Genomic DNA, 27,143 nt, shown 5'->3' with positions numbered 1-27,143 from the left:
TTTGTGCTGATAAATAAATAAAGGGAGACTAGTATAGATCTATTTCAAGCTATTTAGCTCTCATCAGCTAGCCATACCCTTCCTGGGAATCGAACCTGTGCTGATGAGAGCTAAATAGCTTGAAATAGATCTATACTAGTCTCCCTTTATTTATTTATCAGCACAAACATAACAAATGTAACAAAAAGGCAACAGTAAAAAATATTGGGTTTCTGTCTGGATGGTCTCTTGTGACGAGCCGAAGGACAGAGAATGGAAGTGTGACCTTCCCCCCATATTTGGGCATACCAGGGGTTGTGACTTTAAATATATACATACATACATACATACATACATACATACATACATACATACATACATACATATACCCATTTTTAATTATTGCCTTATTAAAATTATTTATCAACAAGATATCATTGTAATATGTTCTTAAGGTTATACATTATATCACCAATCCTCTATCAAGTATACATAAAATCGTTGTTATCCTTATCCTTTTTATAGCAAAAAAATTCTAAAGTATTCAATTCATAGATGTATCAGTTTTTCATTGTATCGTTATTAATCTGTTTCACAGCATGATTGTGTTATCATTTAACTCCTTCAGTTAAAACATGAGTAAAACATTTTTCATTTCCAAGTTTTTTCCCCCCAACCACTGATAAAACAAGTCCCATATCTTATAAAATTGCTCCTCCTCTTGTTCTCTAATTTCAAGTGTCAGTTTACTCATTTCAGCACAGTCCATTATTTTTCGAATAACTTCTTCCTGTTTTGGTATTGTTTCTCCTTCTTTTTTTGAAAAATTTAAAATTTTTATTAAACATATTTCAACCTTAAAAACAACAGCATAGAGTTCCACTCATTACAGCGTTTCCGTCGGGATGTCACTTACATTAACATATTTACTAATTATATACATTACTATACTATGTATTATTATATTTTGCAAAGCCGCTTTATCTCCTCCTTAGATGTTGCATCAAAGCTTACAGGCTGGTCCCAAGCTCTACACAATGGTCATGACTTCCCCAGAGTTTTTTTGTCTTTCACAAAGTTGTTGGCTGTTGTGATGAGGACTGGCTGCAAGAAAACAAACTGAGCTCAGAAAACACCAAGAAAGATGGTTTGCCGGACGAAGACGGCAAAGTTAGCCTCACCTTAAGCCCTTCGGCCTCAAAACTATATTATGGGTTAATTCCGCCCTGTGGGATTGTTAATCACAACCTGCACGGAAAGAAATCTTACACACAGCTTGCAGGCACGGTCTTGAGCAACCAGGTGAGCAGGAATGGAGGGAGGGAGGCAGGTGTGCTTCTGCTGGGGAAGGAAGGTAGAGGCACCTAAGTTGTTAGTTGGGAAGTTGTGTCCAACCCATCGTGACCCCATGGACAATGTTCCTCCAGGCCTTCCTGTTCTCTACCATCCTCTGGAGTCCATTTAATCTCATGCCGACTGCTTCAGTGACTCCATCCAGCCACCTCATTCTCTGTCGTCCCCTTCTTCTTCTTTTGCCCTCCATCGTTCCCAGCATGAGGCTCTTCTCCAGGGAGTCCTTCCTTTTCATTAGGTGGCCAAAGGATTTGAGTTTCCTCTTCAGGATCTGGCCTTCTAAAGAGCAGTCAGTGTTGATCTCCTCTAGGACTGACCGGTTGGATGGCCTTGCAGTCCAAGGGACTCTCGGAAGTCTTCTCCAACACTGGAGTTCAAAGGCCTCCATTCTTGGTGCTCAGCCTTCCTTATGGTCCAACCTTCACAGCCATCCGTTGCAACTGGGGAAACCACATCCTTGACTATACACACTTTTATTGGCAGGGTGATGTCTCTGCTTTTTAGTATGCTGTCTAGATTTGCCATAGCTTTCCCCCCCAGGAGTAAACGTACCTAAATAGCCTCTCTTAAGTCACATCAATGTTTTGCCAACTGATTTTTGTCTCAAAAGATACTCACAAACCCCGATGTAAGGTTTTATAAATCACAGATTACCAGCGTTGGAAGGGACCTTGTAGGTCATCTAGTCCAACCCCCTCTCAAGCAGGAGACCCTACACTATTTCTGACAAAGGGCAGTCCAATTTCGTCCCCCCTGTGCAATAGTTTTCCATCTAGTTGTCTGGATTGTTTTTTTTTTCACTCGTGCTCCTGTATGTAGAACAGGATCTCAGGTGATCCAGCTAGACCAGAGATGGTATTCAGCAGGATCTGACCAGTTCTGGAGAACCGCTAGCGGAAACTTTGAGTAAATACTGCCTTTGACTGGCCCCGTCCCCATCTATTCTCTGCATCCTGAGTCCCAGCTGATGGGGAGGGAATGGGGATTTTGCAGTATCCTTCCCCCTGCCACGCCCACCAAGCCACACCCACAGAACCGGTAGTAAAAAAAAATTGAATCCCACCACTGACTTTTAAAAACTTTTTAAGCTATCCAAGAATGGACATTGAAAGTCACAAACCTAGCCGAGGTGGCTAAAATATCTGCGTATCTTAAGGACTATTCAAACGAGAGATATAAACGAGACTGGAAAAAATGGATCGATTATACTCAAAATAAATATGGGACTAACAAATTCCACATAGCTTATGATTAAGATCAGGAATGATATAAAATTGTTTAAAGTTAGCCTAGCAAGGAGGAGCTAAGTTCAATTTAAAGATGTTATCAATTTTCTATTCTTTTTTCAAATATATTTTAGACTGCTTTTGTTAAAGATTTATACTGTGTATGGATTCTGGGAAGGTTGGGGGGGAGGGTGGGAGGGAGGGAAGTATATTAGGCTTGACGAGGGGTGTTAGATTTTAAAGTAATATGATTGCACATGTATACTGTCTTCTCTTATTTTTTCTTTAAAACTAAGATGTGTTAAGTATATTGATATGGAAGCATAAATACCATCAACATAGAATGGAGTTTGCTCAGAAGCTGAAATACACCAAGTGAATGAGAGGAAGAGTGGGAAGCAGAGGAGAGAAGAAAGATGGGAAGAGAGGGATAGGAGAGAGGGTAAGGGGGGAAGATGAGGAGAATAAGGAGGAGTGGAATGAGGAGAGAGGAGAAGGAGAAAGGAAGGGGAAGTAGAGTAGGAAAGGATGATGGAGAGAAGAAAGGAGGTAAGGAGGGGGAGGAGAGAGGCAGAAGAAAGTGGTGTATGGAGAGCAGAAGATCCAATAATTGGTTTCTATCTTTTTTAGTTTTTTTTCCAGTAGTTGATGGCAAGATGAATTGACGTAATTATTAATTAATACAATATGATATTGGCTACGTAATAGTATACATGTGATTATATGTTATGTAAATGGAAAATTAAAAAAAGTATTTAAAAAAAAAACTTTTTAAGCTGTCTTAATTTCCCCCCCAACATCCAATATTATGCTTTGTAAGCTGCCCAGAGTCGAAACATGAGTTGGGCAGCTACATAAATTTTCTTAATGCAGGGGTTACAAATGTTCACTTAGTGACCATTTGTAGTAACACCGGCACTGAAAACGTGAGTTATGACTGCTTTTCACACGAGAATCGCAGCAGTCTTGTGTGAAAACGTGATTAAAACGTGATTAAAATTCGGGCACTTGCACTGTCCTAGTCTGTGAGTGTGTGTGTGTGTGTATGTGTGTGTGTGGTGAATCCCTTTTACGACCGTCTGACAAGCAGAGTCAACCTAGGAAAACCAGATTCGCTTAACAACCGTGTTACTAACTTAACAACTGCAGTGATTCAGTTTAGCACGATGGCAAACAAACAAAAAAGTTGTAAAACACACGGGGCAAAATTCACTGAACAAACCGTCTGGCTTAGTAACAGAAATTCTGAGCTCAATTGTGCTCGTATACGAAGAACTGCTTGTAAATAAAAATAAATCAGTGTCTAAGGGATGAAATAGTAAAAAAAAAATCTCCCTTCCTTCCTACTTTCCTAGGAATACTTTTAAAAAGTCTGTGTCCTTATACATACTTTTGGTAGAAGAAAGTGCAATGTAATCTGAACAAGTTAATCATCAAACTCTGCCAATCATTAACTACAACTGTGTTAAACATAATTTAAGCATTTTTTTCCTTAATTCCATAGGAACTGCAGCTTTGGATAGTGTTTGGATAGTGTGGCCCACCAGCGGATCTGGCAGTAGATTCGGACAACGAGGAGGTTGAGGAAGAACATGGGCCAGTCCTGGAGGCCGGGGAAGGGCTCTGACGACGGCTCTGTGTCGGAGGCAGAGATAGGGCGAAGGCCATCTGGCAGTTCTCAGCTGCCTTCGGAGACAGACAGCAGTGAGGCAGAGGAACAGCTGGAGCCTGTTCCCAGTATGCGCATGCGCAGAGCTGCCAGAAGAAAAGAACAGCTAAGAAATCAGGGTCGACTTGGGAGGAAGGCCACAGGTGGATGGTGAATGGCCCCTCCCATAGGAAATGTAAGAGCAGCGAAAGGGGAGTGGGCTTTTGCAGGAAAAAATTTGTTCGGTCGTTTCAGGAGTGTGAAGATCTGTCCGTGAATCTCAGAGACTCTGTGCCAAGTCTTTCCTTGCACAACACCTCATTTAGAAAATATTTACATGGCAGCTTTCCAAGCTAGATAAGGTCTGTGGTCATAAATATTCCTTTGAAAGGGTATTTATCAGGCCTTTGCTGAATGTGAATGAGAGGAATTCACCTTCGTTTAATCAAAGGAGTTTTGTCAGGACCAGGAATCTGTTTCATGCTTTTTGGGGAAGCCTAGATCAGAACAGGTGGCTGGTTGGAATTTACACTCCCTGCATTTGTTCACTAATGAATTTCAGTCTATAATTCTCATGATTTAATGAAGGCAATCCTCCAGATCTGTAACTAAACACACAGAGGGAGTTGGGAGGGTATTATGGTTACATAGCATTATGAGATGCTCAGATATTATGGGCTGGAGCACCTGGTCATTTGAAGAGAGCTTTTGCAAGTGGCCAAATATATATATATATATATATATATATATATATATATATATATATATATATATATATATATATATATATATATATATATATATATATATATATATATATATATATATATATACATACATGTATGTATGTATGTATGTATGTATGTATGCATGCATGCATGCATGCATGTATGTTCCTCCCATAATTGGGGCTTACCAGGGGTTGTAAAAATCTAATAGATACCTTTCACCCTGGCTTCGCTGATAAGAGCCTGTGGCCTAATGGCTAAGAAGTCTGCCTAGTATGTAATATAGCCCAGGTTCAAATCCCAGTAAGGGTATGGCTAGCTGATGAGAGCTAAATAGCTTGAAATAGATCTATACTAGTCTCCCTTTATTTATCAGCACAAATAAAAAACACAAATATAACAAAGGCAACAGTAAAAATATTGGGTTTCTGTCGTGATGGACTCTTGTGACGAGCCGATTGACAGATGATGGAAGCAGTTAACTTCCTCCCATAATTGGGGCTTACCAGGGGTTGTAAAAAATCATATATATATTTACATGGCAGCTTTCCAAGCTAGATAAGGTGTGTATATACACACACACACACACACACACACACACACACACACACACACACACACATCAGGCTAAAAGCATTTGGTTTTAATTTTTTATGATAATACAGCAGCTGGCCACAGTTTTTTGTGTGTTTGTGTTTTATCATCCTATAGTAAGGTGAATAAATAAGAGTTGATTTATTAACCCTTGCAGGAGGGTTGACTGAGTTTGTATCAAAGTAATGCAAAGTCTATATGCTAAAAGGGCCCTTTTCACACAGCCCTATAAATTATATTTAGATGTATTCCAAGGCTGAGGTCAGAAGTTATTAAAATGCATTAAAATGTAACTCCTTAAACTTCAGGAAGTGGGATGGCACAAACTCCTACGCAGGGAAATAAGCAACTCATTGTCATAAGGACATGAAATAAGTCTTCAGCCAGAGGCTGGAGCGAACACCTGTCCCAAAAAATGCTCCTACACTGAACAGAGGGTTAGGCTAGAATAGATGAATAGAATAGATGATCTCTACAACTGTTTCTGTGAAAAGAAACAGTGGGAACAGATTGTTCTTCAGCAAACTGGATTAGCATATTTTTCGGAGTATAAGACGCACCGGTGTATAAGACGCACCAAGATTTTAAAATTAAAAAAAAAAAAGTTTTTGCACTCTGCAGGCTTCCCCAAAACAGCACGTTTTTGGCAAAAACGGGCCTGTTTGTTTTTATTCCAAAAGAAAGGGCATGAATAGACTTTAGGAGACTTGTAGAGTACTCCTGGGGAGGTGAGCCCCCCCCCAAACGAGCGAAAATGGCCCATTGTTTGCAAAAACTGGCCTCTTTTTTTGTCAAAAAAAGGGCATGCATAGCCTTTAAGGAGGCTTATAGAGTGCTCCTGTAGGCTGGGGCAAAATTGAGCAAAAACGACCTGTTTTTCACTCATTTCTGCCTTCCCCAGCCTCCAGCACCACTCAGAAAGCCTCCTAAAGGCTTTGCACGGCCATTTTGGTGAAGAGGCAGGGTTTCGGAAGGCAAAAATGCTGTATTCAGTGTATAAGACACACTTAGATTTTCAGCCTCTTTTTTGAGTGGAAAAGGTGCGTCTTATACTCCAAAAAATACGGTGGGTCAGCCAGTCCAGCTCATCTTACAGTTAAGTCAATAAATGAGAAGGCAGAAAAAATATTTTTTCATATATTTATTTAAAACCATATTTTACAGTCATGTAGAAGCCACATTCTTTTCCCGTATATATATATATAAATTTGTAGGCTAATGCAGTGTGTAACAATCCCTTCGCAGTTTGTAGGATTTGGATTGGATTATTAATCATCATCATCTTCTTCTTTTTAATGACCGCATAATCCCTTGCGGGGTGGAGTCTGGGTAACTGAATGGACCTGAATGCCTACTGGCCGGATGCCCTTCCTGTTGCCAATGCGGAGTCATATTCGGCAGATATATTCTCATCGTGCCGAGAGAGAGAAATATCTGCCTCTACCTAGGATTGAACTCACAGCCTCCTGATTGTGAGATGGGAGGTCCACCTCTAGGCCACCGCACCATTGTAAATACCAGAACACAAATCATAAATAATACTTAATTTTGTAAAATTTCTTTTTTAAACAAATCTTTCTTTGAAGGCTGTCATGAGCTGGGAAAAATAGCGGAATGTCATTTATATTTTTCTTGTGCATGTAAGGCATAAGAAGTCTCTTTTTAAATTATTTTGTGAATGAAATCGGTTTATTGCTACAGTTCGCCATCTTCGATTATTTTCTCCAGTCCTCTTGGTTTTCTACTTTTCGAACTATAATTTCCGAAATTTATATATCCTCTGCTGCTCCGTGGTTATTTCGTCAATCTTTTTTTCTGCTTTAAAAGGGCGTCCCGTAGCGCCAACTGCAATGGCAATGAAATAAAATATAAAAATGTTAGCGTACAAGAATTGCTTTGCAAAGGAAAATCTTGGAATGTAGACGTTGCACAATAACCCCGTATAAAATCTCGTGGGTTTAATTCCCCGATTGCATAATCACTTTGTGCCCGGTTCTAATCCACACCTTATGCTAAGCCAGGCTAAAAATAATTAATTGTTCCCATACCGCAAAAATGTAAGAAACTCTATTAAGCTCACTGATGCATGTTTAACCTCAAAAGTAATCATCAGTCAAGTAGAAATGTTAGAAATTCAGTGCTTCATTCAACCTTCTAAGCCAGGGGTGTCAAACTCAAGGTCTATGGGTTGGATCCAGCCCACAGAGTGCTTAGATCTAGCCCGGGGGGGGGGGGGGGGGGAACGACCCTGGAAACAGCAGGGAACCGGCTCGTGGTACCTCCAACAGCAAAAAAGGAGGCTGGGAGTGCCGCGCACAGCCTCCCTGAGATCCATTTTCGCTGGCAGAAGGCTGCAGGAGGCCATCACGGCTGAAAACGGAGCCCAGAGAGGTTGCGTGTGCCTCCCTTGGGCTCCATGTTAGCTGGCAGAGGGCTGCAGGAGGCCATCACGGCTGAAAACGGAGCCCAGAGAGGTTGCGTGTGCCTCCCTCGGGCTCCATGTTAGCTGGCAGACGGCTGCAGGAGGCCATCGTGGCCGAAAACAGAACCTCAGCAAGTGATGTCGAGCTGGCCACGCCCACCCGGTCCCCCGAGGGCAAACACAGCCCTGATGGGTCCCTCGATGAAATCGAGTTTGACACCCCTGTACTAAGTCAAGGTTTTTTCCCCCCCAATGTTGGCAACTTTTAAGGGGTGGACTTCAACTCCCAGAATTCCCCAGACGGACATACCATAGGTAGGTATACTGCCTGGGGAATTCTGGGAGTTGAAGTCCACACATCTGAAAGTCGCCAAGGTTGAAAAACATTGTTTTAACCATTACAGGTAGTCCTCGATTTATGACCAGATGCTTAACACCGTTTGAAGTTACGACAACTTCTCCAAAAAAAAAAGATATTTGTTCCCAAATCCCATTGGTTGCTGTTCCGGTCATGTGACCTGTCGGATACTTGGCTCAAATTTATGGGTGTTTTCAGCATCCTGTGGTCACATGACTGTTACCCTCCCCCCCAATACTTTTGTCAATAAATTACTTCTAGTCTTCACCAAAAATGCCCCATAATGAAACAATGACTTCGCTTAATGGCTTTACGGGGTGTTTTACATAATGACTGTCACAAAATTGGGAGTAAAATCAGGCTGATGGGGGGGGGGGGGATCTGCTTTACGAGTGTCATGACTTACGAAAGCACTGTGCATGATGGTCCATTATGATTGTAAAACAAGGACTTACTTATAGGTCTCAACTTTTAGGATTCTTAGCTATTCTACGAGTGGTGCGGTGGCCTAGAGGTGGAAGTCTCACCTCACAGTCAGGAGGCTGTGAGTTCGATCCTAGGTAAGGGCAGATTTTTCTCTCTCTGGGCACAATGAGAATATGAGGACCCAGATTGTTGGGGGCGATATGCTGACTCTGTAAACCGCTTAGGAGGGCTGAAAGCCCTATGAAGCGGTATATTGGTACTTGAGAGACCGCCTGGGTACTTGAGAGACCGCCTGCTGCCAATTACCTCCAACAGACCGATTAGATCCCACAGATTAGGCCTCCTCCGAATTCCATCCACTGGCCAATGCTGACTGGCTACCACCCGGAGGAGGGCCTTCTCTGTGGCTGCTCCGGCCCTCTGAACGAGCTCCCTGTGGAGATTCGGACCCTCACCACCCTCCAGGCTTTCCGCAAAGCCTTAAAAACCTGGCTGTTCCGCCAGGCCTGGGGCTGATGAGTTCCTATCCCCGCTCGAATGGTGTAGCTGTTGATTGTTTTTAAAATTGTGGTGTTGTGGTGTCCGTTGTCTTTTTTTTTTTCCTGTTCCCCCCCCCCCCCCCCAACTTGGTTTGTGAGCCGCCCTGAGTCCCTCTGGGAATAGGGCGGCATAGAAATACAATAAAATCGAAAATCGAAATCGAATATAAGTCTAACTGCTATCGCTATTGTTATATCTGCTGAACAAAACTCCGCATTGGCAACAGGAAGGGCAGTAAACACTGAAGCTCCATTCATTCGCCCAGATTGCCCCCCCTCCCTTTGCAAGGGATTATGGGGTTGTTAAAAGAAGACGGTGATTTTTAGCAATTCTAGAGTTAGGAAAAATAGAAAACTTGCACTGGGAAACAGAAAAGAAAGCGATGGGTATTAAGGGAACTAAACTGACGACTTAAAAAACTGCTCACTGCACAGAACTAAAAATGCATAATTCACTCCAAAGGTTCGTGTGTGGCTCACCACTGACAACTATGCATTCTCTCCCACACTTAATTAACACGGAGTAATTTTTAGTCTCATCTTCCTTCAGGCAAAGTGCAACCTATCTTATAAGCAGGCATTATAATTACTCATTTCTAGCAATCCTTGATCTGGTTTTTTTAGGGCCTTGGCCACAGAATTAAAAATAATCAGCATTCATAACATACAGAAACCCGTGTTTTGTTCAAGCCTACAGGCAGTCCTTGACTTACAACAATTCGTTTAGCGACCGTTCAAAGTTACAAGGGCACTAGAAAGTCACTTATGACCTTTTACCCACACTTATGACCATTGCAGGCTCCCCATGGTCATGATTTAAATTTGGATGCTTGACAACTGGTTCATATTTATGACGGTTGCCACGCCCCGGGGTCCTGCGATCCTCTTTTGCGACCTTCTTGACAATCAAAGTCAAGGAGGGAGCCTGATTCACTTAATAAAACTGTGGCTAACTGAATGACTGCAGCGACTCACTTAACGACATCGTCCAGAAAGTTTGCAAAACGGGGCAAGCAACTCACTTAAAACAACTTGCCTTGCTTAGCAGCGGATACTTGGGGCTCGATTGTGGTCGTTAAGCCGAGGACTACCTATTATTTGGAGATCTTTTTGATAACGAATTGTCAACTTGCCTGCTTCTCCCTAAACGAACGCTTATTTTTCGTCCGGACGTTGTGACTGTATCGCATCATCATGAAATTCTTATGCTTTTTCTTCTCTTTGTTCGTGGAGCTGGCGTAAGGGTTCAGCTTCGTTTTCTTCTTCACGAAGTCTTTCCTGTCGGTCTTGCCGGCCTAAACAAAACCCACGGGGGAAGAAAAGAGATGTGGTCACATCATCACATAAACACTGGAAGTCTTTAAGGAGCTGTTGGTCTGAAATGGTATAGGGTTTCCTGCCTAGGCAGGGGGTTGGACTAGAAGACCTCCAAGGTCCCTTCCAACTCTGCTATTGTATTGTATTATGCTCTTTTTATGACAGTTGTTCTGACGTAGGCTTCCCCAGCAGCACGAAGCCAAGTCCTCGTCCCGCTAACCCCTTTTGTTTAATTTACAGTGAATTCCTCTCCTGCAAAGTCTTTCCTCTCCCCCACAGTCTTTCAAAATAGTTCACAATTACCAACCTTGATCAGACTTGGAAAGTGACCAGGCCGAGATCTTTCAGACGCTGCAATACTTGGCTAGAATGCAGGCATGAACTCATTGTCTCCTGCAAACTCCACTCCCCTTTCGTTCCTCTTTTATTCCCTCTGGGAGGGGCCATTCACCGTCCACTTGTGGCCTTACTCCCAAGTCGACCCCTGTTCTTTAGCTGTTCCCTTCGTCTGGCAACTCTGTGCATGCGCACACTGGGAAAAGGCTCCAGCTTTTTGTCTGCCCCATTGATCTAAGACTCTGAAGGCAGCTGATAACTGTCAGACAGCCCTGGCCCCCTCTCTGCCTCCTACACAGAGCCCTCATCAGAGCCTTCCCCAGACTCCAGTACTGGCCCATGTGCCTCCCCAACCTCCTCACTGTCCGAATCTGCTGCCAGCTCTACTGGTGGGCCACAACACCAGTTCATGTTTAGTTTAGTTTACTGTCATTGCACCTCATACAACAAAATTAAATGCCATCTTCAGTGTGCATTGTACATAAAAAAAAATAAAACACAAGCATACATTCTACACAACTGAATGGAGAACCCCTGATATTGCATTAATATTGCACTACACAGCAGATAGCATTCAGTATAATTACTGCCCTGGGATAGAAGCCTCTTTGTCCTTGTTTTTAATGTCCTGTACCGTCTGCCAGATGGTAATAGTTTAAAAAAAAAAGGGGGGGGGGTGTTCAGGATGAGATGGATCTTTAAGAATGCTTTGAATTTTCTCCCTTTTTCCCTTTAAAATGCAGGAATGTGTTTCATCTTAAAACATGCAGCACGCCTTGTGGAAGTAAATAAGGAAGCTCACAAATTAAATTATAGCTGCACTGCAGAAATGCAGCTATATTAGCAATAGCAATAGCATTTCGACTTATATACCGCTTCATAGGGCTTTCAGCCCTCTCTAAGCGGTTTACAGAGTCAGCATATTGCCCCCAACAATCCGGGTCCTCATTTCACCCACCTCGGAAGGATGGAAGGCTGAGTCAACCTTGAGCCGGTGAGATTAGAACCGCTGAACTGCAGATAACAGTCAGCTGAAGTGGTCTGCAGTACTGCACCCTAACCACTGCGCCACCTCGGCTCGAGAAGGCTCATTACGGAGTACCATCTCCCGTTCCCTCGGGAGGCAGAGGGAACATCAAAATGGAGAAAAGGCAAAAAGATCGCCGTGGGAGAGGCTGGTTGAGCTTTTCACACGCTTTTTGAACAACGGCTGCCAATTTTAAGTCTGCACCTTTCGCATCCACACAACTCACCAGTGCCGTGGCTAATCTCGTCTCTTTATCGGACCGAGGTTTTTTGTGGAGGTGTTCGATGTCTCTAAGTGACAGCAGCTCCCCCCTGTAAAAGATGAGAGAGATAAGAACCGTGACCCGTCAAAACCGCGCTCGACTAAGCCGCGCCCGATTAAACCGCGTCGCTGATGTCATCAACAGGGCGACAACAGCCAGCACGGAGAAAGAAGGGCGCTTTAAATTGCGCTTTGAAAGCAAGCCGATTCAACTTAATGTAAGGGTTAGGTTTAGGGTTAGCTTTAGGGTTAGGGTTAGGTTAAAGTTTAGGGTTAGGGTTAGGTTTAGGGTTAGGTTTAGGATTAGGTTTAGGGTTAGGTTTAGGGTTAGGTTAAGGGTTAGGTTTAGGGTTAGGTTTAGGGTTAAGTTAAGGGTTAGGCTAAGGGTTAGGTTAAGGGTTAGGTTTAGGATTAGGTTTAGGGGGGTTAGGTTTAGGGGTTAATTTTAGGTTTAGGGTTTACAGCGTGCTTCTGTCTCCGCGCTGTTGTCGCCCTGTTGATGACGTCAGCTACGCGGTTTAGTCGGACGCGGTTTAGTCGAGCACGGTTTTGTGGTGGAACCGATAAGAACAGCCTGGAGCGAAAAGGAAAGGAAAAAATATTCCTTCGAGAGGAGGAGAAACTTGAGAGCCATTTTGGGTGATGATTAAGGCATCAGGTTAGAGAGCAAGAGATCCCGAGTTTTGGGGGTCTCCCTCCCTCAACTCTCAACGCAAGGAGCCCCTGGCCTTCGCATCCATGGCTTTGCACCTTGGTTCTTCGTCGCTGTCTATTTCTATGTTCTTCCTCTTGGCTGCCTTGCCAGGGGCGGACTTGAGTTCTTTGCTCAGCTGAGCGAGGCGGATCTTCTGAAAGTCTTCCTGAGTGAGGAGGCGGCCGCTGCTGACTTGGGTTGCCTTGGCCTTCCGTTCCTCCAGAGGCATGCCTTCCATCTTCTTGGCCTTTGGAGGGAAGAGGCAAAACAGGTGAGGCCTGGACGAGGCCTTTTGAGAGCTGCATGCAAGGCGGTTTCATTTTGAGGTACGCCGGTTAGTGTACATTCAAAGTGCCCGTTATTTTTTCTCTATTCCATTCCATTCTTATTCTATTCCTCTACTCTATTCTATTTCTAATTTTTATTCCATTCCGTTCCATTATTCTATTCCATTCCATTCCATTATTCCATTCCATTCCATTCTTATTCTATTCCTCTACTCTATTCTATTTCTAATTTTTATTCCATTCCATTCCATTATTCTATTCCATTCCATTCTTATTCTATTCCTCTACTCTATTCTATTTCTAATTTTTATTCCATTCCATTCCATTATTCTATTCCATTCCATTCTTATTCTATTCCTCTACTCTATTCTAATTCTTATTCCATTCCATTATTCTATTCTATTCCATTCTTATTCTATTCCTCTACTCTATTCTATTTCTAATTCTTATTCCATTCCATTCCATTATTCTATTCTATTCCATTCTTATTCTATTCCTCTACTCTATTCTATTTCTAATTCCATTATTCTATTCTATTCCATTCCTATTCTATTCCTCTTTCTATTTCTAATTCTTATTCCATTTCATTATTCTATCTATTCTATTCTTATTCTATTCCTCTATTTCTATTTCTAATCCCATTCCATTATTCTATTCTATTCCATTCTTATTCTATTCCTCTATTTCTATTTCTAATTCTTATTCCATTCCATTATTCTATTCTATTCTTATTCTATTCCTCTATTTCTATTTCTAATTCTTATTCCATTCCATTATTCTATTCTATTCCATTCTTATTCTATTCCTCTATTCTATTTCTAATTCCATTCCATTATTCTATTCTATTCCATTCTTATTCTATTACTCTACTCTACTCTATTCTATTTCTAATTCTTATTCCATTCCATTATTCTATTCTATTCCATTCTATTCTTATTCTACTTCTCTACTCTATTCTATTTCTAATTTTAATTCTAATTCTTATTCCATTCCATTATTCCATTCCATTATTCCATTCCATTCCATTCCATTCCATTCCAATAGAATTCTATTCAGCAGGTCCTGTGTACACCAGAACACAGAAGAGAGCAGCTGTCCATCATGCATGTGCGTGACAGAACCCAGAAGTGCAGCTGGCTACCGCGCGCATGCGCCCCAGCCAGCGGCTCTCTTCTGGGTTCCGGTGCGCTCCGGTTTCGCCACTCAGTGCCAAAAGAGTTAACTATCATTGGTCTAAAAAGTTGTTAAGCCAATCTGGCCTCCCCTTTGTCAGAAAGTTGTCAAAGGGACACTGCAACCCGTCATAAACGTGATTCAGTTACCAAGCGCCTGAATTCTGATCACGTGACCTCGGGGAGTCTGCAACGGTCGTAAGTGTGAAAAAAATGACGTCGCTTTTTTTCGGTGCTGCGCAAATGGTCACTAAACAAATGGCTGTAGGCAGAGGACTACCTGCACGAAAGTGTCGTAGCAGTGAGTCACACCTACACGACAACGAGGAATTATTTGCAAGCAAGCATGCTAGGGAAGGTCATCCTAGAACAGGGGTTCCCAACTTTTTCTATACCCCGCACCCCTAGAACGCTTCTGATACATTCTCACATCTCTTACAAAAGTAAATAATTGTACGCATATTGTTATGCATACACACTACAATTATGACACTTCTAAACCCAAGTTTCGCACCCCCTGGAATATCGACTCGCACCCCAGAGGGTGCAAGCCCCCCCCCCCGCCCCCCAGTCCTAGAATGTGCCTGGCTGTCACATCTCGCAACTCGGGCACAATTAAATGAGCTAGGAACTTAGCAAAGAATAGTTACAATTATAGAGGAAACTCTTTGGTTAAAAACATGTAAGGGTGAAAGAAAGCCCTACTATCTCCTGCTGCTCCTCATCCGAGGAATGATGGACGTCCACCCATTCTCCCTCTTCATCGTCTTCCTCTTCGCTGCAGCTGGCTGTCTCCCAACCATCTGGAAAGAAGTTTTTTAAAAAATGTGAGCGGTGCAATTGAATGGAAAAAATTATTTTTAAGAGAGGGTGTGAACTCTGCTCATTCGCATCCAGCAAAGTCTTTCAAGGGAGGATTTACAGTCACAGACCTTATCTGGCTTGGAGAGCTGCCAGGCCGATATCTGCAAAACTTGGCAAGGAGTCTCGGAGAGTCACGAACTAATTAAGCAAACTAATTGTCTCCTGCAAACTCCACTCCCCTTTCGCTCTTCTTTTATTCCCTAGGGGAGGGGCCATACATCAATATAATTAGCCTTTTAAGACGATGTAAGATAATCCCTTACACACCTTAAATCAGAAGTATCTAAACCTGGGCAACTCGAACACCTGTAGACTTCAACTCCCAGAATTCCTAACTAGGAGGAGCAGAAATGTATGGATGCCAAATTCAAACTGACCTCCTTCTTCTTCAAGGTCTTTTTCTCCTTCTTTCTCGAGCGCCAGGATTTCAGCTCCCGGAATATAATCTTTGACATCCAATTCCCCGTATTCGTGGATCTTGGCTTCTGATGTGGCTTCTGTTGGTTTACCCTACAGACAAATCAATGATTAATGAATACTATGTCAAGGTTCTAGAGGGATGACCTAATTAAACATGAGTCTCGAGCCAAGCTTCAAAAGAAATCCAGTTATTAGGAGCAACATGTCCGCAGGTGCCCAAGTGAAGCCAACTCTGACCCCACGTAATTTACAACCCAATTATGACCCTGTTTTCCCCCTTCCCCCAGAGTATGTCATAAATCACATTCTCCAACAACGGAGCATTTTCGGGGGCTGTAGAGATCACGCCCCTCTGGCTGCTGCGGGTAACCTGGGAGACAGCCTTGAGAAAGGTATGCATGGAATGTGCTTCTGTTTATGGCTGCCGTGCTGCGTCGTCAGTTCCCCATCCCCCTTGCCTAGGGCCGTGGCACGACAAAACCGCGGTCCACTAAAGCGCGCTTGATTAAAGCGCGTCGCTGACGTCATCAGCAGCGCGACAACAGCGACCGCGGAGAAAAAAGGGCGCTTTAAAAAGCGCTTTGAAAGCAAGCCGATTCAAGTTAAGGTAAGGGTTAGGTTTAGGGTTAGGTTTAGGTTAAGGGTTAGGTTTAGGTTAAGGGTTAGGGTTAGGTTAAGGGTTAGGGTTAGGTTTAGGGTTAGGTTAAGGGTTAGGTTTAGGGTTAGGTTTAGGTTTCGGGGGGTTAGGTTTAGGTTTAGGGGTTAATTTTAGCTTTAGCGCTCACAGCGTGCTTTTTTCGTCGCGCTGTGATGACGTCAGGTACACGGTTTCGTCGAGCATGGTTTTGTGGTGGAACCGCCTAGGGCAACTCGAGAGCAGACCAGGGATGCCTTGCGAGTTGACACACTACATGCTACTGAGATACTTATTTCTAAAAAAGGATGCTCCAAGGCAGCTAGGATGGCTTCAAGTTTGGGGAATCTTCTCTCTTGCTTCTACAACAGGGGTCTCCAAATGTGGCGACTTTAAGACTTGTGGTCTTCAACTCCCAGAATTCTCCAGCCGGCTGAGGAATTCTGAGAGTTGAAGTCCACAAGTCTTAAAGTGGCCACGTTTGGAGACCTGTTTTAGAAGATGCCATCGAAGGACTAAAGACGATGGATGGCAATCACAGAAAGCAGCTCAAACAAGCCAGATCTGTCTTCTACAACCCCAAGAGGTACAAAGGGAGTTCCAAGCCAGCATGGACAACGCCCACCAAATGGCCAATGGCAAAAAAAGTCCCATCGGAACAGCTGCAACTCCAGAATCAATCAAAAGCAGAAGATACAGAGCAGACATAACAAGAGATAGGACATAAGATGTGACTTACTAATGAAGTCAACAGACTAAAGAAGGGATGTCAAACTCAAGGGCTGGGGGCCAGATCTGGCTCGTGAGGTGCTTAGATCTGGCCAGCGGGGCCTCCCTGGAGATAGCGAAGGACCGGCCCGCGGTGCCTCTGCCAGTGAAAATGGACCTTGGGAGGGTCACGGCCAGGCTCCATTTTCACTGGCAGAAGGTTGCAGGAGGCCGTCACAGCCTAAAACGGAGCTCGGGAGCCCACTTTCTCTGACAGAGTGCTTGGGTCCCGCAGGCACACACACACACACCCCGCCAATACGAGTGACATCGAGCTGGCCACACCCAAGATCAAACACCCTGATGCGGCCCTCCATGAAATCGAATTTGACACCCCAGGACTAAAGCTTTCATTCAGAAGTTCACACCAACTCTTCATCACGCTGGGCTCTTTGCTTTTAATTTCGGGGGGGGGGGAGGGAGGAGGCATCAACAGAGATCAGTTCATTCTTTGACACAAAAATGAAATAATTATTTACCCGGAATTTTTTCTGCAACATTTGTGGATTCAGTGACTGGAACAGATGGATGAGTGTCCTTGCTGACATCACTACGTCTGTGAAGAACAATTTGTAATGCTGAGCGTGATTTACAGAGCTAAGTTCAGAGATAGATAGGTAGGTAGATAGATAGATAAGGAAGATATATAGGTAAGTAGGTAGGTAGGTAGATAGATTGATAGATAAGGTACATAGATAAAGATAGATAGATAAGATAGATAGATCAATAGATAGATAAGATAGATAAGTGATAGATTAGATAAGATAGATCAATAGATAGATAAGATTGATAGATCAATATATAAGATAAGATAGATAGATAAGATTGATAGATAAGATAGATAAGATTGATAGAACAATAGATGAATAAGATTGATAGATTGATAGATAAGATAGATAGATTAGATTGATAGATAGATAAGATAGCAATAGCAGTTAGACTTGTATACCGCTTCATAGGGCTTTTAGCCCTCTCTAAGCAGTTTACAGAGTCAGCATATCGCCCCCACAGTCTGGGTCCTCATTTCACCCACCTCAGAAGGATGGAAGGCCGAGTCAACCTTGAGCCGGTAAGATTTGAACCGCTGAACTGCAGATAACAGTCAGCTGAAGTGGCCTGCAGTACTGCACCCTAACCACTGCGCCACCTCGGCTCCTTAGATAGATAGATAAGATAGATAAGATAGATAGACCAAAAGATAGATAAGATTGATAGATCGATAGATAATATAGATACATAAGATCGATAGATCAATAGATAGATCGATAGATAAGATAGATAAGATCGATAAGATAGATCGATTGATAGATGGATAGAAAGATAAGAGATAGATAAGATAGATAGGTGAAGATGATAGATAGATAGATAGATAGATAGATAGATAGATAGATAGATAGATAGATATAGATAGATAGATAGGATAGATAGATAGATAGATAGATAGATAGATAGGATAGATAGATAGATAGATAGATAGATAGATAGATAGATAGATAGAGTAGGCCTCTGGATTTTATTTTTGATGGCTTCCCACTGTTTCTATTTATTATTCATTAAATTTTTACGCCTCCCATCTCCTCTACAAGCTGGCTCTGAAAAGACGTAATATGGCAACACCGAAGCTCTCAGAAAAGATGGAAATAAATTGAAAAGCCAATTAAAAGACAACACTCCCTTGGAATTAGTGACAGCAAATGAGCTCTGCAAAGCTACCGAGCACCTGAAGCAAGTAAACAAGGACCCTCAGGAGGAAAATATGAGTCTGCGGAGATTAATTTTGCACGCACACAAAGATGACTCACTTTTGTTTTTATGAGATCTGTACTGAACGAGGTCTTGGAGCAAATCTTCCGTCATGGCCAAAGGGCACCGAACAGAGATCTCTTTAATAGCATTGATCCTAAAAAGTTGGAAAATACAATATTTTTTTGAGTAATATATGTGTGTGTGTGTGTGTGTGTGTGTGTGTGTGTGTGTGTGTATACATACACAAACATATTATATATAGCGTATTTTTCGGAGTATAAGACGCACCTTTTACCCTCAAAAGAGAGGCTAAAAATCTGGATGAATACAGCATTTTTGGCTTCTTGAAATCCCGCACCCTTTGCAAAAAATGGCCATGCATAGCCTTTAGGAGGCTTATAGAGCGCTCCTGGGGGATGGGGAGGGCAGAAATGAGTGAAAAACAGGCTATTTTTTGCCCCCCAGACCCCAGGAGCACTTTATAAGCCTCCTAAAAGCTATGCATGCCCTTTTTTTGACAAAAAACGGGCCCGTTTTCGTGAAAAATGGTCTGTTTTTTGCTTGTTTATGTCTCCCCCCCCAGCCCCCAGGAGCACTCTACAAGCCTCCTAAAGGCTATGCATGCCCTTTTTTTTGACAAAAAAATGGGCCGTTTTTGGGAGGTCTACAGAGTGTAAAAACTTTTTTTAAAAAAATTGCCTCTTCAAAATCTTGGTGCGTCTTATACTCTGGTGCATCTTATACTCCGAAAAATACGGTATACAAGGGTGGGATTCAAAAATTTTAGCAATTGGTTCTGTGTCCAGTTGCTGTGTGGGTGTGGCCATGGCCTAATCTGTCTCCTGCACTTTATGGGGGGGGGGGGCGGCAAAAACTGCCTCCCCCGGGCTCCGGAGGCCGGAATCTGCAGTGATTCACTTAACAACTATGGTAAGGAAGGTCAGGAAAAGGGGTAAAAAGTCACTTAACAAATGTCTTAAGTCAACAACAGAAATTTTAGGCTCAACAGAGGTTGTTAAGTCAAGGACCACCTGTAATCCAGGACAGGTAGTCCTCGACTTACAACTGGTCGCTTAACAAGCATTCAAAATTACGATGCACTCGGGGGAAAAAATGACTTACAACTCAAAAGTTACAAGTATTGCATCACCCCCTTGGGCAAACAATCATATTTCAGGAACTTGGTAACTGGCTGGCCTTCAGAATTAGTTGAAGAATTGAGTGATTGTGTTTTATGATGGGTTTCTTTTTCCATTTTCCAGCAAAAAAAAAGTCCATTAGATAAGTGGACTTGTACTTATGACCATATGAGCCACTGAAGAATTACGCGATTCTCTGAAGAATCGCTGACCTGTTTAACCACCGTCATAAAAACGGTCTACAAATTGAGTCCAGCCAATTCTGAGCCTCCATGGCGGTTGTAAGATCGAGAACTACCTGTACTGAATTCTGCAAAGCTGTTTTTTTCTCCTCCTTACACGTTGCATTGATGTTTACATGCTGATCTCGCCCTCTGGAATGAGCTCCCTGTTGAGATCCGGACCCTTACTACCCTCCCGGCCTTCCGCAAAGCCACCAAGTCCTGGCTGTTCCAGCAGGCTGGGGGGGGGGGGGGGGGGGGGGGGGGGGGCTGAGAAGCATTTACCTCCACGGAAATTGTGAATGTTGGTTTTGTTTTTAATATTTTGTCTTTGTCTCGTTTTCCCCCTTTCCCTTGTCTTTTGTGAGCTGCCTGGAGTCCTCCGGGAGTGGGCGGCATACAAGATAAATAAATAATAATAATAATAATAGCTTTCAATGCTTACCCAACCGTCATGACTTCTCCAGAGTTTTTGTCCGTCACAAAATTGTTAGCTATTGTCATGATGACTGGCTGTATAGTCTGTTGAAAAGAAGAAGAAATTATGCTGAAGACTTAGTATGGGGGATTCCCCAGCCTCCTTCTTTAAAAAGCCTTTAATTACCTCAGGATGTGCTGGAACAACAAATTCTGAATTACACAGAACATTTTGGTAAGACTAGGGGCTTAAATTAAGAGAAACAACTGGGCAAAAGATTGGCCCAATGCCATTAGTTAATGCGTTGACTTCTGCAAAAGGGGCGTGTGCACAAGCATTCCTTTTATAGTCTTGAGAGGAGCCTAATTACCACCAGCTGAGTGCAATTACCTCCTGTAACTGTGCAACTGTTCCTGACGCTTATTAGCTCTCCAGTGCCAGGCATCCAGGAACAACTCCCTTGGCTCCTCCCCACTGCTAACGTCTGGATCACACTCCCTTGGCTCCTCCCCACTGGTCCAAGGCTCAGGCGCCTCCTGGTGGCCAACCAGCCTCTCTGCGCCCTGCTCGGAGTCGGAACCCTGTCCAGGGTCCTCCACATCCTCCAGAGCCGACTCATAGGGCCCCTCGCTGTCGGAGTCTGGTGGCAGCTCCAACGGCTCCTGCTGGGCCACAACACTTAAGCCCTCCGTGAAAATATTGCAACACAGCAGCAGCCATGAGGTGACAACACTTGCCACTTCCTACACCTCAAAAATAATAAGACCTCGCTGAAAATAAGGCCAAGCGCTTATTTTGGGGGGTCAACAGAAAATAATCCTATGAGTTAGGGCTGTTTTTCGTCCTCCAGAAGCTTCAAGGAAGCAGACAGGGCAACGCCTTGTGTGTCCTAACAAATGGCTCTGTGTGCCATTTGTTATACTGTACACTGAAGATGGCATTTAATTTTGTTGTACGGTGTGCAGTGGAAATAAACTAAATTAAACTAAACTAGTTTGCTTCTTTTTAGTGATTTTGGCTAACATGAGCCTGAAACAGCCTCACCTCTGGCGGGACAAGCTGATGAGATGCTTGTGCGGCAAAAAGTAGAATCTTGGTAACTTCTGCAACAACAGAAAAGGGATAGTTTTAATGATGGACCAAGGTAGTGGGTCTGGCTATTTGAGAGACCGCCTTCTGCCAATTACCTCCCTGCGTCCCATCAGATCGCACAGGGTAGGCCTCCTCCAAATTCCATCCACCAGTCAGTGCCGACTGGCGACTACGCGGAGGAGAGCCTTCTCAGTTGCAGCTCCGACGCTATGGAACAATCTCCCCGTGGAGATCCGCACCCTCACCACCGTCCAGGCCTTCCGCACGGCCCTTAAGATCTGGCTATCCCGTCAGGCCTGGGGATAGGACTTTACTCTCTCCCTGCCCGAATGCCGAGTGAATGTTGTGCTTTTATTGTTAATTATTTTTACTCACATTTTCTTTTATGTCTTGTCTTGCACTCCCCTCCCTCATTATTGTAAGCCGCCCTGAGTCCCCTCAGGGAAAAGGGCGGCCTATAAGTGTTCAATAAAACCTAAACCTAAAGAAGTACAATGAGTTCCTCAAACAGAAGGGCAGAATAAAATCATTAAGTTTATTGTTGAGGAATCTTGTTAAGGACAGTGGGCAACAACTGGCACTGGTTCTCCATATTTAATCATCTTTTCCCCCACACTGAAGACTGAGGTTTCAAAGGTTGAAAAAATGACTTGAAGGTTCTGTCAACCACCCTTGGGAAGTGAGATAGCAGAATCTAAATTTGATGGATAAATCAAAATAAACGGAAGTTTTGGGCCTCCAAAGGGACTTGCCATTTTTCAGTAGTCTGACTTGCCCCCCAAAAAGTTAAATAATAACTTTTTTAATACTTCGCAATCCAGATTTTTTTAAATTGGCAAGTGAGTATCTGCCTTTATCTCTTGTATGTATCTTCTTTCAAAAATCAAGGCTGTCACCAAAATAAAATAGAAATTGTCGGAGAAAGAAGGTTTTCTTTGCGGGGAGTCTGTTTCTTCCTTCTGCAAAGGCCCGGTTAGAACAAATACCATATTTTTCGGAGTATAAGATGCACCTTTTTTCCCTTAAAAAGAGGGTGAAAATCTGGGTGTATCTTATACACTGAATACAGCATTTTTGGCCGCCCGAAACAATTTGCAAAAATGGCTGTGCATAGCCTTTAGGAGGCTTCCAGAGCGCTCCTGGAGGCTGAAGAGGGCAAAAATGAGCAAAAAATTTTTGCCCCCCCAGCAGCCTTCCTAAAGGTTATGCATGCCCTTTTCTTGACAAGAAACGGGCCCGTTTTCACGAAAAATGGTCTGTTTTTTGCTCGTTTGTGTGTGTGGGGGGGGGCAGGCCCCAGGAGCACTCTACAAGCCTTCTAAAGGCTATGCATGCCCTTTTTTTGGACAAAAAATAGGCCCGTTTTCTCAAAAAACAGGCTGTTTTGGGAGGTCTGCAGAGAGCAAAAACTTTTTTTAAAAAAATTGCCTCTTCAAAATCTTGGTGCGTCTTATACTCCTGTGCGTCTTATACTCGGGAAAATGCAGTATATTGAATTGATGCCACTTACCTCTTTGGTGGGGTTGAAGAAATCGCTGTATGAAAGGATAAAAGTTGAAGAGGAAAAGCTACGGAAACATAAAAAGTTGTCAAAGAGGTCAGCTATGAATGAAATGGGACTACGGAGTAAAAAACAGGGTAACTTAGTCATTAAATAAATGGTTCTAAGTTGACCACCACCTGTATTTAGGAACACATATCTGGCCCAAATTCTGATGATTACAATGGCAGTGAAAAGAGTGAATTATGACCATTTCTCACTCTTATGACTGTTGCCGCATCTCCATGGTCATCTGATCAAAATCTGGATACTTGGCCACTGGTTCCCATTTATGACGGTTGAAGAGTCATGTGATCCCATTTTGCGACCTTCTCACACGCGGAGTCGGTGGGGAAGCCAGATTCGCTTAACAACCGCGCTACTAACTTAACAACTGCGGCGATTCACTTAGCAACGGTGGCGAGAAAGTTGGTAAAATGGAGCGAAGCGCCCTTAGCAACTGTCTCGCTTAGCCACAGAAATTTTGGGCTCCGTTGTGGTCGTAAGTCGAGAACTACCCGGACTCTTGATCAGTGGCCACAAAAGTTGGAAGCCCATTTCCCTTTTCTGCCTCAGACTGCCCAAAAATGAAACAGAGGGATGGAAGAAAGGGAAATAACTCAGAATGTCAACTGTACCTCGTGAATCCCAACTAGCCTCGAAATCAGATCCATCAGCATCATCTTCACTTCAAACCTCTCCTTTGAGGATTCCAGATTCTTTAACAGTTTCTCTGCAAAGTCTGAAATGAACAAAACCTTGATGAAGAGCACAGAAAGGCATGTGGCGGGGCGAGCTGTGTCCCGATGGGCTCAAAATTAAAGTGTTTTTTCTTTGTGAGAAAACTAGGCTGCGTCACACGGACGCTGTGAAGTTTCGTGCCTGTTTAAAACACCCTGATGTAGGTGTGCTTAACAACTAATTTCCACAGCACGACCAAACTATCTAGTAAGGCTGGATTACTATCATTCCTCTCATCTTTCCTATCGCCTATCTCCTCGTCTTCTTTTAAACCTTGGTTGCTTGTATCTTACGATTGTGATTGTTTCATTTAGTATCCTAGTATGATTTATGTTGATTATTTAGTATCCTATCTCTTAAGTGTTGTATCTTATGATTTATGATGAATGTATTTTTACGATGGCTATGATAGTGATTTATCGCTTATTGCTTGTATATGCACAGAGAGCTTATACACCGGAGACAAATTTCGTTGTGTGTCCAATCACACTTGGTCAATACAGAATTCTATTCCGTTCCATATTTTCTGTTCTGTTCCACATTTTCTACTCCATTCTATTCCATTCCACATTTTCTTTTCTATTCAATTCCACACTTTCTATTCTATTCTATTCTACATTTTCCATTATATTCCATTCCACATTCTACATTTTCTATTCTATTCCGCAATTTCTATTCTATTCCACATTTTTTATCCTATTCCATTCCACATTTTTTATCCTATTCCATTCCACATTTTCTATTCCATTCCACATTTTCTATTATATTCCATTCCACATTTTCTATTATATTCAATTCTATTCCACATTTTCCATTATATTCTATTCCACATTTTCTATTCTATTCCACATTTTCTATTCTATTCTATTCCACATTTTCTATTCTATTCCATTCCACATTTTCTATTATATTCAATTCTATTCCACATTTTCCATTATATTCTATTCCACATTTTCTATTCCATTCCACATTTTCTATTCTATTCCACATTTTTTATTCTATTTCACATTTTTATTCTATTCCATTCCACATTTTCTATTCTATTCCACATTTTCTATTCCATTCTATTCCATTCCACATTTTCTATTCCATTCCTTTCCATTCTATTCTCTCTATATTGTTCTAATTCCATTCCTACTCCTGTCCTAGAAAATATCCCAAAAGAGTCGGTGTTAAGCAATGGAAGGGGAGGTGGTTGACTATTCCTGAAGCCGGTTTTGTATGGTGTGACTGGAGACCCCTGCGTTTCAAGGTACAGGGAGAATCTGCAACTGAAGACCATGTCTTCCCATCCAAAGACTAACCAGGACTTGTTCAGCTTCCCAAAGACAATAAAGTAAGTCAAAAGCTCCTTCTTGCAAAGACTGATCTCAAATCCAATGAACTTGCCTTGGGGATCATGGATCAAATGGATTGCTGAGAAGTTGAACACTTCGGGTTTCTTCTTTTTCTTGTGTTTCTGGCGGAGAAGGAAACAGACGTGTTCAGTAAAGAATTAAGAGCAATAACTACATTTCATTAGCCTTTGAATTAACTGTCTCCTGGGACAAAGTGATATAGATAGGAAAGAATCAGCCTGCAATATCTAGCTACCGGGAAATGTTTGCTGTAGACCTGCTGAAAATCCACGTCTTAGCTTAAAAATCTATCTTGGTGTTGTGGCTGGCTGCTGATATATATATATATAATTTGTTTTCTGAAGTTTTCGCGGGTGTTAGTATGTAGGTCTCTAGTTATTCGGGTTTTCTCCCGCGTAAAATTGGAGATGTCTTGGCGACGTTTCGACGAAGTCTCATTCGTCATCTTCAGGCTTCTTCAGGCTTGGTGCTTCCAGGAGCAATGCTGGAAGCACCAAGCCTGAAGAAACCTGAAGATGACGAATGAGACTTCGTCGAAACGTCGCCTTACGTGGGAGAAAACCCGTATATATATATATATATATATATATATATATATATATATATATATATATATATGTGTGTGTGTGTGTGTGTGTGTGTGTGTGTGTGTGTGTGTGTGTGTGTGTGTGTGTGTGTGTGTGTATATATATATATATATATATGTATGTATGTATGTATGTATGTATGTATGTTATATTTATGCTGATAAATAAATAAAGGGAGACTAGTATAGATCTATTTCAAGCTATTTAGCTCTCATCAGCTAGCCACACCCTTGTTTGGGAATCGAACCTGTGCTCTATTGCCTCTTAGGCAGATGTGTTAACCATTGAGCTACAAGGCTCGACTCCTATGTAGCTCAATGGTTAACACATCTGCCTGAGAGGCAATAGAGCACAGGTTCGATTCCCAAACAAGGGTGTGGCTAGCTGATGAGAGCTAAATAGCTTGAAATAGATCTATACTAGTCTCCCTTTATTTATTTATCAGCATAAATATAACAAATGTAACAAAAAAGGCAACAGTAAAAAATATTGGGTTTCTGTCTGGATGGTCTCTTGTAACGAGCCGAAGACAGAGAGTGGAAGTGTGACCTTCCTCCCATATTTGGGCATACCAGGGGTTGTGACTTTAAATATATATATATATATATATATTAATATTCTGGCAATACCATATCCATGGCAAACCACTGATTCACTTAAGGACCACTGCAATTTTTTTTTTTTTCAAAATCAGGTTTTGGTTTAGGTTTATTAGATTTATATGCCGCCCTTCTCCCAAGGACTCAGGGCGGCGTACAACATTAAAAGGAACACATAATACAAAAGTTTTAAAAAAAATTAAATAGAATATCTCAAACAAACCCAATTAGAATTGACAATAACATTTTTTTTAAAAAAATCTAATTAAAATTAACAATGATCAATAATTTATTTTGTTTTGTTCAGGCCAGGCTGGCTTGCTTGAAAAGCCAACTTTTTAGGGCACGTCGAAAAGACCAGAGGTCGGGGATTATGTGAAGCTCCGGGGGCAGCTCATTCCAGAGGGAAGGCGCTCCCACAGAGAAGGCTCTCCTCCTGGGGGTCGCTAGCCGACACTGTCTGGCCGACGGCACCCTGAGGAGGCCAACTCTGTGGGATCGCACTGGACGGTGGGAGGCTACAGGTGGCAGTAGGCGGTCTTGCAGGTACCCTGGGCCTAAGCCATGGAGCACTTTAAAGGTCATAATTGAATCGCACCCGGAAGACAACCGGCAATCAGTGCAGGCCGCCTAAAATCAGGCCAGTTAC

At 42.6% G+C, this 27,143-nt stretch overlaps 1 protein-coding gene across 1 annotated transcript in view; it reads right to left on the bottom strand.

Moving 5' to 3' along the window:
• Positions 1-7,261: 7,261 nt before the first annotated feature.
• SDAD1 (SDA1 domain containing 1) overlaps positions 7,262-27,143 on the bottom strand; it is a 29,708-nt gene continuing 9,826 nt past the window's right edge. Inside the window, exons 10-22 of the mRNA XM_087723978.1 lie at positions 25,340-25,409; positions 23,848-23,951; positions 23,180-23,237; positions 21,622-21,680; positions 20,605-20,681; positions 18,856-18,953; positions 17,533-17,609; positions 15,609-15,741; positions 15,073-15,170; positions 12,965-13,155; positions 12,180-12,264; positions 10,407-10,568; positions 7,262-7,373 (exon numbers count right to left, since the gene is read on the bottom strand). Of these exons, the coding sequence (XP_087580104.1) occupies positions 7,323-7,373; positions 10,407-10,568; positions 12,180-12,264; positions 12,965-13,155; positions 15,073-15,170; positions 15,609-15,741; positions 17,533-17,609; positions 18,856-18,953; positions 20,605-20,681; positions 21,622-21,680; positions 23,180-23,237; positions 23,848-23,951; positions 25,340-25,409 (1,263 nt within the window). The 3' untranslated portion in view covers positions 7,262-7,322. The remainder of the gene's footprint in view (positions 7,374-10,406; positions 10,569-12,179; positions 12,265-12,964; positions 13,156-15,072; positions 15,171-15,608; positions 15,742-17,532; positions 17,610-18,855; positions 18,954-20,604; positions 20,682-21,621; positions 21,681-23,179; positions 23,238-23,847; positions 23,952-25,339; positions 25,410-27,143) is intronic.

The sequence above is a fragment of the Thamnophis sirtalis genome, unplaced genomic scaffold (genome assembly GCF_051295495.1).
Source record: "Thamnophis sirtalis isolate CommonGarterSnake01/CBP01778 unplaced genomic scaffold, rThaSir2_p1.2 scaffold_10, whole genome shotgun sequence".
Classification (NCBI taxonomy): domain Eukaryota; kingdom Metazoa; phylum Chordata; class Lepidosauria; order Squamata; family Natricidae; genus Thamnophis; species Thamnophis sirtalis.
This window is presented reverse-complemented; position numbering and strand designations above follow the sequence as displayed.